The sequence below is a fragment of the Barbus barbus genome (assembly GCF_936440315.1).
Source record: "Barbus barbus genome assembly, chromosome: 25".
Classification (NCBI taxonomy): Eukaryota; Metazoa; Chordata; class Actinopteri; order Cypriniformes; family Cyprinidae; genus Barbus; species Barbus barbus.
The window spans coordinates 7,206,474-7,221,438 of record NC_136753.1 but is presented as its reverse complement, the minus strand read 5'-3'; the positions used below and the strand labels follow the sequence as shown (position 1 = coordinate 7,221,438).

Sequence of the window (14,965 nt, the reverse complement as noted above, 5' to 3'; positions counted from 1 at the left end):
TAGGTGTTAGGACAGCTAACCTTGCTAGTTCAAATGGAGCTGTTGGGCCCTCATCACAGATTCCGGGTTTATCTGCGAATGCCGACATCACTCCTGAAGAAAAAACTAAAGGAAGACGTGTAGGAATTCAGGCCACTGACTCAGATTATGTTAAACTTGCAAAACAAGGAGGACAGAAGGGTAATTGTGTCACACTTGCATAGAATTCGTTATTTTCATATTTATCTTCCATGATTTACAATATGTCAAAAGTGAAGTATATATTTACAGAATGATCTACTGCTATTGCAAAAATGTTCAGGATAGAATACGAAGTGATTGTGACAAATTATCTTAAAATATTATCTAATCTGTGCAGTAAGTAATTTGTGACTTATTGTTTCGTAAAATTACCAATAGTTAGGACATTTTTACACACAACTGGATTACAAAAAGTGAAATGAGCTAATAGATGAGCATTCGTGGCCTAATGGTTAGAGAGTCGGAATTGTAACCCAAAGGTTGCGGGTTTGAGTCTCGGTATCAGCAGGAATTGTAGGTGAGGGGAGTGAATGACCAATGCTCTCTTCCACCTTCAATATCACGACTGAGGTGAGACCCTTGAGCAAGGCACCAACTGCTCCCCAGGCGCTGCAGCAAAAATGGCTGCCCACTGCTGTGTGTGTGTGTGTGTGTGTGCGCACTTGGATGGGTGAAATGCAGAGCACAATTTCCGAGTATGGGACACCATACTTGGCAACATTTCCTTTCCTTTCAAATCCTTAAAGAAATGGTTAAAATAACCACAGTAGATCTGATTCCTTTTAAAATACACTCATGATTATATCCTGTTTATCTTTCAATTCTGCTATAGGTTTGCTGAGCCATGATGACCCTGTGGAAGCAAAACCTAACAGTTCCTACAAACCCTCTAATTGGTTCTCTGGCACACCTGAAGATCAAGAGAGGTGAGAATTTGTCAGCCCATATGGTGTTGTTTTGTAGAGATGTAATGAATGAACCAAAGACCTCGGAAATACAACATTTTGATTAAAGGAATGATCCTAGACAGGTTAGAAGAGATCTCAATTCATTACAGATTATTTGGCTACAAGGCACTATGAATGTGTCAATTAGTTCTGGTGTAGGAATTGTTCACTAGGGCTGAACGATTTTGCAAAATAATTGAATTGTTTTACCAATTTACCAATATTGCGATTTAATATGCAATTATTTTTAAAGCTTTTTATATTCTGTATTATTCAACAAAGACAAGTAATAAATAATTGTATAGTATGCAGTGTTGGGCACGTTACTTTAAAAGAGTAATTAGTTATATTACTAGTTACTTCTCACAAACAGTAACTGAGTTACATCATTATAAAAGAAACTAATTACCAGGGAAAGTAACTATTGTTTTTTTTTTTTTTAAATGTTCAAATGTCAAATAACTTGGATGCCCCCAATATTAAATATGTTAAATGAATGAAATGGTCACTAAATACAATAAATTATTATTATAAAACAATGTACACTAATCTACACTATTTTAATGTTTCTGTGGGACAATGTGAGAGACACCTATCAAATTCAATTGATTATTGTAAATATTATCAGCCCTCTATAGACACCTTGGCAATAGAATCTCCACTGGCTTGTAATTTTTTTTAGTTTACTCACCAGACTAATATTAATTATCTGATATACTAATATATATATATATATATATATATATAAGCTTATGTTTGGAAAATGGCAGTTTTCCTTAGCATCACTTAGCATCAGTCAGTCAAACATTATATGATATTATGATAATTTAGCATTCAATGATGATAGAAACTACAAATAATACTGATAAGTAGGGATGCTCCGATCGATCGGCCGGAGATCGGTATCGGCCGATATTCACATTTTATGACTCGATCGGCCATATTAGCCTACTCAACCGCATTAACGGAGGCTTTACTCCTTTTAAACTTTATCTGGAATGTCACCGTTTCTGTCACTGCAACTTCCCGATCAGGAGAACACACACACAAATGAAATCGTCTGCCTAATGAAAAAATGTAGTTAATATTGCATCATTTATGATTTATTTTATCCACCGGCGACCCACCCGCAAATAATCAGAATGCATTTTTTTATTACCCGACCCGCGGATTATCCGCACCGCCCATGGATAACCGTGAAACTACTCCGTTTTGTTCTTTCAGTAGTTTAAAGGTTTCAATTTCTCTTTTCCTCTTCAGTCTTATATTGGACAGCATTAAACCTTATGAGTTACATCAGACTTCTCCATATTGAAGTTTAAATGTTTCTATTTGTTTTGTCCTCTCTCTAACATTGGATAATCAAAACGTTCTCATCTTGAGCAGAAAAGAATAACAGTTTCAAAGTTTAAATTCCAACCTAGCCATCTAACAACAATAATATATATATATATATATATATATATATATATATATATATATATATATATATATTAGCATACAGATTAATATTGCTAAATGTAGATCAGAAACGTCTTGTTACATCTGGTTTGAGTCATAAGTTATAGATAGATAAATAGATAGTAAGAAAAATAACTGTATTTGCAGCATTGTTTTTTTCTGCTGTATTTTAGTGAAAGTAATCTATAATTTTGCCTCTCACCGTGTTTCTGTTGTTGTTAAAATAACCACGGCAGCTCTTGAACTTGGCACCGGCGCGCATCCGGAGAGAGAAAGCGCATGGAGCTGAAAGGGCTCGAATAAAGCGTGTTTAGCTTTAGATAAAAATACGAGGATATAGCACTGAAAGATATTTACCATAAACAACCCAGAGCGCTTGTAATGTGATCAGCTCCGCTGTTTTGATGCGCCGCTCACTTAAAATGGTGCTGCTGTTACGGCTCGGAGTCCGGATGGATTATTAGTCCTTTTCCTCGAATCTAATAAAGTCTGGAGTCATTTCAGGTCAAGTCAAGTCTGAAGGCTATAAAAATGCGACTCGAGTGCTAGCCCATCTCTTTTTTTTTTTTTGCATCAGACATTTTGTTTGCATTTATTTTTGTCTTATATTAAGTATCCCTGATATATATATAATGTTATGCATAAACACCATTTTAAAGGAATATTAAAATGTTCACTCTATAAGGAACAATTTTTATGATTATTTATATAATATTATTACATATGTTATATAAAGCTTGAAGCATCAGAATCTGCATCGGTATCGGCCGATCACCATGACAAGAAATCGGTACTCGGTATCGGCTGCAAAAATCCTGATCGGAGCATCCCTACTGATAAGATAAAACTACTATGAATTCTACTACTAGTAAGAACAATATAAAACGCACTGATTATTGAGCTGCTGGGTTCATGAATATTAATCAGGTTTGTCTGCGTTCGCTCGAACTGATTTGCTGAAATCAAAACAGGGAGGATAATATGTGAGCGCCAGCCAATAAGATTGTCGTTTGCGCATTAGTCCCGCCCACTATCAGAAAACCCGGCAATTCTTAAAAGCTGAAGTATTCCGAAGGAACTCCGTTATTTTGACAGGAAAGGATATCATTTACATGTAGCATGTCGATTCTGCATGATATGTAAGACCGCAAACTGCGGACTTGGCAACATAGCGTGCCAACTTGATGCTTCCTCTGAAGACTGCTTAGATGTGTTCGACTTGAAGCAACGCAGCTAGACCGATCGCTGTGTGCCATCAAATACTGTAAGAGCTATAAGAGAGCGGACGTCCCCTTGTGCTTTCTCTCGCCGTACTTTGATATCATACATTTGACATCTTCAAGTCGAACACATCTCTTTACTCTCGCGTGTCACGTGACAGTGTAATCGCAGCCTCTGCGGTTGAAAAATCGTGTTTTTTCATATCGCGATATTATCGCAAATGCAATTGCTCAGCCCTATTGTTTACCCAAAAATGAAAATGTACTCATCCTTAGGCCATCCAAGTTGTAGATGAGTTTGTTTCTTCATCAGAACAGATTTGCAGAAATTTAGCATTACATCACTTGCTCAAGGATCCTCTGCAGTAAATGGGTGCCGTCAGAATGAGTGTCCTAACAGCTGATAAAAACATCACAATAACCCACAAGTAATCCACAAAACACCAGTCCATCAATTAACATATTGTGCAGCAAAAAACTTGTAATAAATAAATTATCCTTCAGATGTTTTTAACTTCAAACAGAGTCCTCTTTTGATTAATGTTGCTTTATCCAGTGAAATGTTGGAAAACAGTCCAAAACAAACTTTCATGTGAGAGTTCAACAGGGTATGGAATTTTCCCTAGAAAAAGTGTTATGAAGAAGACTGTTTTTTTGTTTGTTTGTTTAAAGTTATAACTTATTGATGGATTTGTAACATTTATTACAAACACACAGCTTTTCTCTTAACACGATGTTAATTGATGAACTGGATTTGTGTCGATTACTTGTGGATTATTGTGTTTTTATCAACTGTTTGAACTCATTCTGATGGCACCCATTCATTTCAAGGATCCATCGGTGAGCAAGTGATGTAATGCTAAATTTCTCTAAATCTGTGAAGAAACAAACTCATTGACATCTCAGATGGCCTGAGGATAGAATATTTTCAGAAAAAATATCTTCTTTTTTTCATATTCCGTTAAGGCTTTCTAAATCTAGCATGGCATGTTCAAGCAGTTCAACATTAATCTGGTCCATATAGGGTGACATGGAGGATCTACATTCTTCTCTCAGAAGAATTATAGGGCTGTGTAGAGCCAAAGGGGCCCACCCCAATCCATCCAGTGTGGTGGTGTGAAACTGGGGTTCAATCATGTGATCTTTTGCTTACAGCGGAAGTAACGCAAATACCCCTGATGGAATCAGCCAGTCTAAAGGGGTCTTACAGCACCTGGAAGCCCCATTTGGAACTGATAGCTGTTCAGCCTGGGATTCTGGTGAAAAGGTGAATGGATTAGCACAGACGGTGACAGTCATCATACCTTCATACTTTGTCCTGCCACCATATTACAAACAATCTTTCAGTTGCCATCTTTCTTTTTTGCCATGAGCCTGCAAAACAATATTAGTAAAGAAATCTTCTTTACTTGAATAATTTGAGAAAAAACCTCCAAGCTGCATGCTGTCATTTTTGTTTTCCATTGTTGTGATTCTGCTTTTTATTTTCTTGACTGTTTGACATGAAGACTTTGGATAAAGATATGGTCAGTCCATGTTCTCTCATAGGACAATATATAGGACTTTGAAGCAACATATTTTCTGTTTTCATGGTGACTCTTTAAGCATACACATTTGTGACCCTGGACCACAAAACCAGTCATAAGGGTCAATTTTATTAAATTGAGATGTATACATCATCAGAAAGCTGAATAAATAAGCTTTCCATTGATGTATGGTTTGTTAGGATAGGGCAATATTTGCATGAGATAAAATTATTTGAATATCTGGAATCCGAGGGTGAAAAAAAAAAAACAGTGGGTGTGGCATCAGGCCTCGGAGAGGTTTTTATTAAACAATAATAATAAAAAAAAATCGCCTTTTAAAGTTGTCCAAATGAAGTTCTTAGCAATGCATATTACTAATCAAAAATGAATTTGATATATTTACGGTAGGAAATTTACAAAATGTTTTCATGGAACATGATTTTTACTTAATATCCTAATGATTTTTGGCATATCATTTTGACCCAAACAATGTATTGTTGGCTATTTAAATGAAATTTAAATGGTATATTTTAAATATACCATTGCAGCTTATGACTTATGGTTTTGTGGTCCTGGGTCACATTTGATAAAATAGTTTGCTATGTGACTATTTAGTTGTAATGACAAAATACTCATTTGTTGTAGTCAAGTTAGGGTTGCATACTATGAAAGCAGATACTTTAAATTACTAAGGTTACTGAACAAAGACTTTCAAATGTAAAAACCAGTTTGACATATTTAACTATAAAGAACTGGTTCTTTAAGATCGCTGACTCAAATGACTGTTGCTATGGCTCTGTACCATTAACATTAGATCTGTGGTTCTCACTTCATGTCCTATCACGTTCATCTTTTAAACAGGAAACTGAATCATCTTATTGCATTATTAGTCATTTGTTATTCTGCCTTCATGCTTCTCATCTTTCTTTTTTATTAATGATGCGTTTGTGAATTTCTTTTTATTCGCTGGATGGAATTAGTCATTTTGAATTAATCACATGTAAAGAAAGTTACATTAGTAGCAATTTATACCATTATATTAAATTGTGAATAATTTTGTTTAATCCTAAAATTATAAACATATTATTTCCTTACACAGAATGTCAGCCATGCTGCATCGGAGATGCAGAATCTCTCCCTAGGCCAAAAAGAGAGTGTGGAAGCCAGCAAGTTCAAAAAGATGTATGTTTCTTTTTACGTTTTTAGCCTCTACATTATTTTCCAGATCCACAATAGCAGCAATTATTAAACTCCTGAAATGTTTTCAGTCTATATAAGTATTTGATAATTGTCTCAACAGTTCCCATGACAAGAAGGCGACAGCTCCAGTGAACATGTCCAAACTTTTAAGTTTTGGTTACCTTGAGGACGAGAATAAACCTCCCAATGATGATGATGCTACAAGTGAGACGTCCTGTTTTTTATTATAATATCATGAGTGGTTTGAATTTTATGTTGTGTTAACCACATACACAGGAGGCAGCTGCTGCAGTGTTGCTTATGAAATTCCTAAAGCATGTCAAATTGTTTCTGTAATTGTAAAACTAACTTGTGCGCCTTTGATATTTTAGGCATTACCTCTGAGCAGACCAGCACCATTGCACCAGAGGATGAACTGGAATAAAGATGATGCCCCCCAAACCCTTCTTCATGAATTGTTGTTCTCTCGTATCCACTAGCTCCTTTGCATCAACCACCCACTCACTGCTTTATGCATAAACACTTTTTAGTCATCTGATTGTGCTCATCTTTATCTAAATGACTCGTGTTATGCTCACATATCTATGGTGCTTGTGATCAGGATAACTATACCCCTAGAAGGAAGGAATATTTGCAAAGTCCCTAAATGAAAATTACAGGCTATATGCACCACAAAATACATCTTAGATGCATTAAGCATTGATACTAATATACTATTCATTCTTCACTTCCACATGAGTGCTCATGGCGCAATAATGTGCCAAAACCTTAAGAAGTCTAAAAATAGCACACACGTAGATAGATAAGATATACCTATGCCATGTTAAACAGCTGTTTCTCACCTCACATAGTCAATGGATATGACAAAATGTGCAAGCTGCAAACTCTGATTATACCCTCCATCGCTGTTTTATACATTAAGTATCTGGTTTGAGCATTTTTGAGTGTTCTTGCTGCCCAGTAGTTAGCTAGTTGAGCGCATGATGAGCATACAAGAAGGTTACCTTACAATAAATGATTATATGAAGCGAGGAGATGCCATTGGTAGGGATTTGAGAAAAGGAAGGGGATTCTGAGAGTTTGCGATTGTGAATGTCTGTTGTTGTTAGTATTGATGTGATAGTAAATAATAATCAGAGGTTCAGTTTTGGTGTTCTACGCTGTATAATGTAATGTTTCTTCCTTCTGAAAACAATGTTTACACTTGCTGTCAGTTCATATCTATAAATGATGACTGAATAAATTTGCATGTGCATAAAATACTTGCTGTTTGTAGTCATCGATTCAAAGGCAAGCTTCACAGGTTGAATGCACTGTTATCTTTACAGATTTTCAATTTTCAAAAATGCCTTCTACATTTCAGACTTCTAGGTGTACAAAATTTTAAAAAGAGGCAAACATTTGGATGGTAAATAATGAATAGATAAGAGGATATATTTCTCAAAAACAACAACAGTATTTCAACATTTTAGAGTGGCCTTTTACTGTGGCCAGCCTAAGGCACACTTTTGCAATAATCATGCTGGCTAATCAGCATCTTGATATGCCACACCTGTGAGGTGGATGGATTATCTCGGCAAAGGAGAAGTGCTCGCTAACACAGATTTAGACAGATTTGTGAACAATATTTGAGAGAAATAGGCCTTTTGTGTACATAGAAAAAGTCTTGGATCTTTGAGTGCAGCTCATGAAAAATGGGGGCTAAAACAAAAGTGTTGCGTTTATAATTTTGTTCAATGTATATATATATAAATATTACTGACCCCAAAATTTTAAATGGTAGAATATGTTTGAAATAAGATAAGTAAACCACTCCTTAAGAAGAAACCAGAATCCAGAGGGAATAAGAAACAGGAGTTTCTGACCTCAAGATGTTCAATTTTAAAATCAAAACAAGCAGAAGTGGTGATAATCCGTCAGTAAAATTAAAGAATGTTGCTGTAAAGGCTTCAGGTTCAGTACCAGGTAGAGTCAACCCAACCCAGCGCTGGAGAATTACTGATGACAGCCCTACTCAATCATATAATACCACCCATGACTTGGGCATTTAACTTTCTGCAATTAGTCTACAAGTCACATGATGTTAAGCATCTATTAAGTGCCAGATGTGGACATTCTTAGAGGCTGAAAAGTTTGAACTGCAATACAACCAAAAGAATAATTTCACTACCAGTGTTAGGGAAAGTTACTTTTAAAAGTAATGCATTACAATATTGCGTTACTCCCTAAAAAAGTAACTAATTACATTACTTAGCTGCTTTTTATGGAAAGTAATGTGTTACGTTACTTTTGCGTTACTTTTTAAATATGAGCAGGGCTTGTTTAGATCATCAAAGGTCAGCAGCAAAGACATTGGTTAATAAAATGGGATTAGATACATTTGTGTTGTTTAACATTTAATTATTGCAGTTTGCGTCATATTCTGAGTTTGCATTTCACTGTTTTAATTCATTTTGATGAATACTAAATCTGTTTTTTGCGAGTGGGATGAATTCATGCACATTCACATTTAGATCTATAGTAACAGCATGCTCACACAGCGCACTGTCAGTCAATAAATGGGGAAAAAGTAACGGAGTGTCTATTTACACTAAGTGCAAATAGCCCATCTTGTTGGCAAAGGCTATTTACACTAACTCCGCCCACTAACGTGTGATTGGGTTAGTCAACAATAAAAAAATAAGTTAATGTGACATCAGTTTCAGTGGCGTAGATGGCAAGGCGTATGCTTTTTGACGCGATCGACCCAAATTCGAGCCCACCTTTTGCCAAACATTTTTTTCTCCCTTTTCAAATCTCATATCGCATCAGAAAGGCATTTATTTTCAATAAAAATTAAGGAAATAATCAAAAAGTTGAAAATAAAGTATCGGGTAGGGTTATGGTAGGTGTAGGGAGGGCTTTATTGTCCCAATAAGGTGGCATCCATTTAATAAATTTGAATTAAAATTATAATGTACACTCAGTACGTTATTATTGCGTACTGTTTTATAATGTACTACAATACTGAGGTGCCGATAATTGCCACTATTTGCAATAAGTAGTATAAATAGCAGAAAATCTTGCTATTTTAACATAGTGTAAATAGCATCTGTCACTAAAAAATATGCTATTTGCACTTGGTGTAAATAGCGTCTATCGCTATTTACACTTAGTGCAAATAGCCGCTGCCAAAAAGTAACTGGCGTTACTTTTTTGAAAAAGTACTCAGATATTTTCTTGTAAATTAAAAAGTAATGCGTTACTTTACTAGTTACTTGAAAAAAGTAATATTATTACGTAACTCGCGTTACTTGTAATGCGTTACCCCCAACACTGTTCACTACTTTGATAAACTCTTCTGTGGCATAGGCCTACTGTGGCACAGTGTACATATTTTGTATGCATAACACTGGGATCCACTGCCCTTTTCGATAGATTAAGATGGGCTTGAATGCAAGGTATGAACAGTCAGTGTGACCGACGAGACACTAATAGTCCCACAGGTTCTCATAACAGCCCTGAATATTGGACTTTGGCTGGCTTCTAACAGGTCCAAGACTCAGTGTGTGTGTGACTAGCTGGCAGAACATGAGAAAAGGCTTTCCTTTAAGCTAAAAGAGGAGGTCCAAACACCTGATGGGTAAAGCAGAAGGAGTCCTGAGCTCAAAAAGCTTTGGTGCTCCATCTGGCAGAACGGGTATTTTTTTGCTTACCCTGCACCTCTTTAACTGTTATTATGTAATGTGTGGGAATTGTTTATTTTTCTTTTTTTTTCTGGACTGCCGTTTGTGTTGCTTAAATAAACTAATTGCGAAGCCTAATTTTCTTATTTATTTACAGATAAAACTTCATGTAGCCTAATATAATTTTCACCGGGCAGTGAAAGATGTTATATAATCAGACAGAAGCACTTAGATCACTCCCAATGGGAGATGCCCTTTTATCCACACGATGGCAATGTTGCCTAATGATCATTTCGGAAAAAAAGCCTAAAGAAAATCGCGTTTTTATTATCATACAAAATATTTATGATGCACCGGCTAGTCTTCCCCAAAGTTATGTGGACTTTGTTAAACCCGAATACTTATAAATCCAACCAATAGAAGACTAAACTGATTTATCAAGCAATTCAAAGTAACCAATTTGTGGGCGTTTATGCGCACTATAAGCAGCTGGTCACTCATGTGACCATTTAGGGCTTGTTGTTTTCGCTCTGTAACCGTATTATTACGTATTTCGATGGGAACTCCATATTTTTGAATCAACTCCTGTTCGACTACATGGCAACACATTTAAATGCCCTGAAACAGCATCTCTCTATGTGGAGCGTCTACGTCACGCGCTCTGACCCTCTTGCCCATGGAAGCGCGCGAGACCCAGCCGGAGCCGCCCGTTCATCGCGTGAAAACACCTTTGGAAAGAATGTCATCCAGTGATTCCGTTACATATGGATTTATCGGTCTCCGCGAATAATTTGCATTTCGGCGGTTTCGCGGTAAGTACTGAAGATTTCGCGCAGCTCCAATGAAGCGTTGCTAACATCTGGCGCGCGCTGGCGGCGGGAATTCATCGCTGCTTGACATTTATCGGCAGATTTCGTGCATCTCTCCTTCAGTCATTTTCAAAACTGAAGTGTAATAGACGCTGTGGTCAGTGCATAAGCGGAGAAGCGGTTTGCATTTCTATCGATGCCTGCTTTAAAGCTCATTCCTTCTGCCTTTCTTCATTGCAGTGATTAACTGTGCAGAAAATATGCATTTGTAGTATAGTTATGCTTACATGATTGATGGCCTTGTTTAATGCATAAAGCTGAATAACTTGAGCAGGTGTAGTGTCGCTTCAACCTCTAATCGACATACCTAACTTACACCTCCCATCATCATCTCAGGTCCATCATCAGTCCCTGCATGGCGCATTTTATCCATCTGTTCATCATCTTCTAACCTGGGCAATGCATTGCATGGTGCATTATTTAGTTTCATTAATTAGAATCCTCGATGACATGTGTTATGGCATCCTTCAGTCCAGTATCCCACAGCCTGTGAAGTAGGCTGGTCTCCATTAGGACTGATAGATGCTGTCACTGGGACTCAGGCTGGACCATATTTTAGACACTTTTCTTTATGCATAATTGAGCATCCCTCCATGTCCTTGCTCTCAACTCCTGCTCTAATTTCTAATTCAAACTCAACAGAATCTAGAAGAAGTCTGAAGCTGTTTGGGCTGTAATGGCAGTGTGGTTGCAGTTTTAGCTGCCTCATCATATTGACCAGAGTTTAGATTGAATGCAGGTTTGCTGCTGTGCACCATGTAATTGCTGCTGTGCGGTGATTTGCTTTGAGCAGTCCACAATTACAGTATGTAAAGATTGCAGGGACAATGCATCATGATGCAGTAAGACGTGTTCCTCAGAGACCCGAGCTGTCTTTGCACTGCATTGTCATGTTACATGGTCTGAAAAAGCATCCCAGGGACTTTTGTGTGTGTATGTGCGTTTGAAATAACCAAAGCTGAGTTTCGCTATTCATTAGAAGTGACAGAATGATCTCTCTAACAGACGTAAGTGGTGGTGGTGCACAATGTCAGATGACTCCCAATAAGTAACAGTTTATTACTGTTTCTTGGTCATCATGCTTAATAGGATGGTTTGCTTGTTCCCCTCCTCTCGTCTCGTCTGTATATAAACCCGGTGCTCTGACTGACAGCAGACTCCGGGTAAATCCAGTGTGGAGGTGGGTGGGGATTTTAAGGACTTCTAAAGTGGATTTTGGATTTTATTCTTGTAAATGCCAGCACAGTGGGCTACTGCCATTTATGAAGTTTATAAGCTTTAAGTCATTGGATTATGTATGGATGTGTGTGTTTTGCAAGACTGATTCTTTTCCGTGAACCGGTTCCTTCGGATGGTTCGTTTCATCAAACCCGTTAAAAAAAGCTTCTTTGGTTCTGTTACGTCATCGCTCGACTACATCACCCATGCATATTTCTAAAAACGTATTGTATGTTATACTGATATGTTACGTCAAACAAAGCATATGTGCTAAAGCAAATTGCTGATTATTACTTTTTATTCACTAGTTCACCTAAATAGTTCACCCAAAAAATTTCTGTTCATTTAGTTACCCTCAGTCCATCAAAGATGATGGCTTTCTTTCTTCCTCGAACACTAAAGATGATTTTAAACTGAAACCATGGTCCTTGGTTATTCATAATATGTAAGTCAGCAGGTGCCGTCACTTTAAGAGTCAAAAAAGCCGATATAGGAAGCACAAAATTAATATTTGCGGCCACTGACAATATATGAAGTGAAACAATCAGTCTGTTCAAGAACTGAACATTATTTAGGCCTACAACATTATTACCTGTAATCCATAACCTGTAAAATATGCGGTAACAAAATCATGTGTGAATTGATGCCATTGTTGTTTAGAACAGAGAGGGAGGATGCGTGTGCAGACCATGACCAAAAAGGTCCGCCTGTAGGTTTAATTTATTCATTTTGAACAAGTTGTTTGGTTCAGCAACGGTCTAGTGAGAGGCACCGAGTGTATTCTGGCGTAGTCAAATTTGTTCATTGCAAATCTCAGGTGGCAGGCACACACAGACTCAAGAATTGGATATCACTATTGCACATAAACACATAAACAGCAGTTTGAATAAGTGTTTGCATTGACTGCCTGCCATCCTCAAGATGTTGCCTTTTCTAAAATGTTTGAATATGTGTTTATACACACATGTATGTGCATTTTAGTTAGGGATTGATGCCTAGTTGATTTGTGAGTGACTATAGATTTTTTTTTTTCTTATTTGAAATATTTTTACTTTAATTAGTGTGCTGTGCTTTAGCTGTTTACAGCAAACCCTCTCTTGTTTTGCTTTTAAATCCATTCCCATTAAAGTAGATCTGCATATTCTGGATAAATTGTTTGTGAATCACTATATAACGGCTTAGAAGAATAGACATCCCAATTCTCTCATGAGTCTGAATAGAATGTATATTTCAGCAATTTACAAAAAGCTACTAAACAAAATAATAATTTGCCACAGGTTTTGTCAAAAATATTCTTTGCCTTTTTAAAAAATGCAGCAAATAAAAGGTAGGAATGATGAGTCAAACTAGACATTGCAGTCACTGAGGGAAAATACATTGTTTTTACATACAAATATTTATGGATTTCAACAAATCATTTTTGTAAAACTAAAAAAATAAATACATTAAAATATGAAAATACATTAGTAAATGATTCAGTGACTCACCTTGAACAGATTGGTTGAATGAATGATTCAATGGCTTTATAAAGACATTCACTTGTCACCAGCTGCTAGCGTAATGATGTAACCCGCACAAACTGACGAACGGACTGAATGTGGAAAGATGCTTGATGAATCAGATTGGAGTAGCCTATCCAACTATTCAACTTTTATAGAATTAAAATTTTGTCATATACAAGATAACTGATTATTACTTATATCTGCGGCCATGGTGAAAAGAAATCCAAAAGATCTCTCTAAAAACTAGCCCATCAAGAGATCAAAATAAGTGATTGCTGAACTGTGAGAAGACTTGAGTGGACTATCTAGTTACCTTGTATTACATGTATCTACTATATATATATATATATAGTAGATATACATTTTAATTTAAAATGTGAAATAACTTCCAAAAGGTGATTTATTTTATTTTTGATAACTACTATAGACATAAGTGTTTAGATCTGAACTATATAAACTTTAATCCAATACTTAAAGCTGCAGTCCGTAACTTTTTTGGATAAAAATGATCCGAAATCAATATTTGAGCAAGTACATAACCAGCCAGTGTTCAAAACTATCGCCTTTTTAGCCTTTTTAACAATAATAATTTGATGTGATATGAGCTAACTGACCTTTAGATTAAATCACTATTAATCGCGATTTATTATAATGCTTTTTTCCTCAGTTGGTCAGAACAAATGTGGCAGACTTGTTACTTGCTTGTTCAGATGACAATATCCGGTGAAAATTTTTATTTGGGTCGTATATTCCAAGACGTAGGCTAGAATCTAGTAAATATCCACTCCGGTGCGGTGACACACATACTCCTCAAAACATTAGATTCATCCACACTGGAGCTGTGCCTGAGCACAACTCATGCAAGGAAGATAATTCTGCAAAGAGCTGCAATTGCAGGTTTTCAAACAGAGATGGCGACAAAGAGGCAAAACTTACAGACTGCAGCTTTAAAGTTATTATGTGAATGTTTCTACCTTACAAAAAAAAAAATGTGTGGTTGAAAACACTGTGAAGCTATTTTATACATACAAGAGACAACATCCTTCTGGATTGGTGGTGGCATGTAAAAGTGTTATTAGGCATTTTAGAATCATTATCATTTATAGGAATAAGATCCTGATTGTGCAGCTCTAAAGTGCAGACAGACACCTTTGGTCATTTCATTGTGACGTCACGTGTTTTTTGAGCATCTTACGCCGTGAGCACATATGATCGGGGTCAGGTGAACTGAAACCAGAGATCCCTTAAAACCGATTAGTCGACTAGTCAATTTTGAAATATATACTTTTGTTCCTGTAATCTTATTTCATTATCTAATCTCATCCCGTCTAATCTT

General features: G+C 36.5%; 1 protein-coding gene and 1 long non-coding RNA gene across 2 annotated transcripts in view; one reads left to right on the top strand and one right to left on the bottom strand.

Annotated features, from left to right (window-relative positions):
- Positions 1-7,639, top strand: part of LOC306844822 (uncharacterized protein C7orf57 homolog) — an 8,442-nt gene extending 803 nt beyond the window's left edge. Inside the window, exons 3-8 of the mRNA XM_079377216.1 lie at positions 4-180; positions 854-947; positions 4,805-4,916; positions 6,275-6,357; positions 6,476-6,579; positions 6,747-7,639. Coding sequence (XP_079233342.1) covers positions 4-180; positions 854-947; positions 4,805-4,916; positions 6,275-6,357; positions 6,476-6,579; positions 6,747-6,799 — 623 coding nt within the window. The 3' untranslated portion in view covers positions 6,800-7,639. The remainder of the gene's footprint in view (positions 1-3; positions 181-853; positions 948-4,804; positions 4,917-6,274; positions 6,358-6,475; positions 6,580-6,746) is intronic.
- Positions 1-14,965, bottom strand: part of LOC306845060 — a 428,848-nt gene that overhangs the window by 218,414 nt on the left and 195,469 nt on the right. The window lies entirely within an intron of this gene.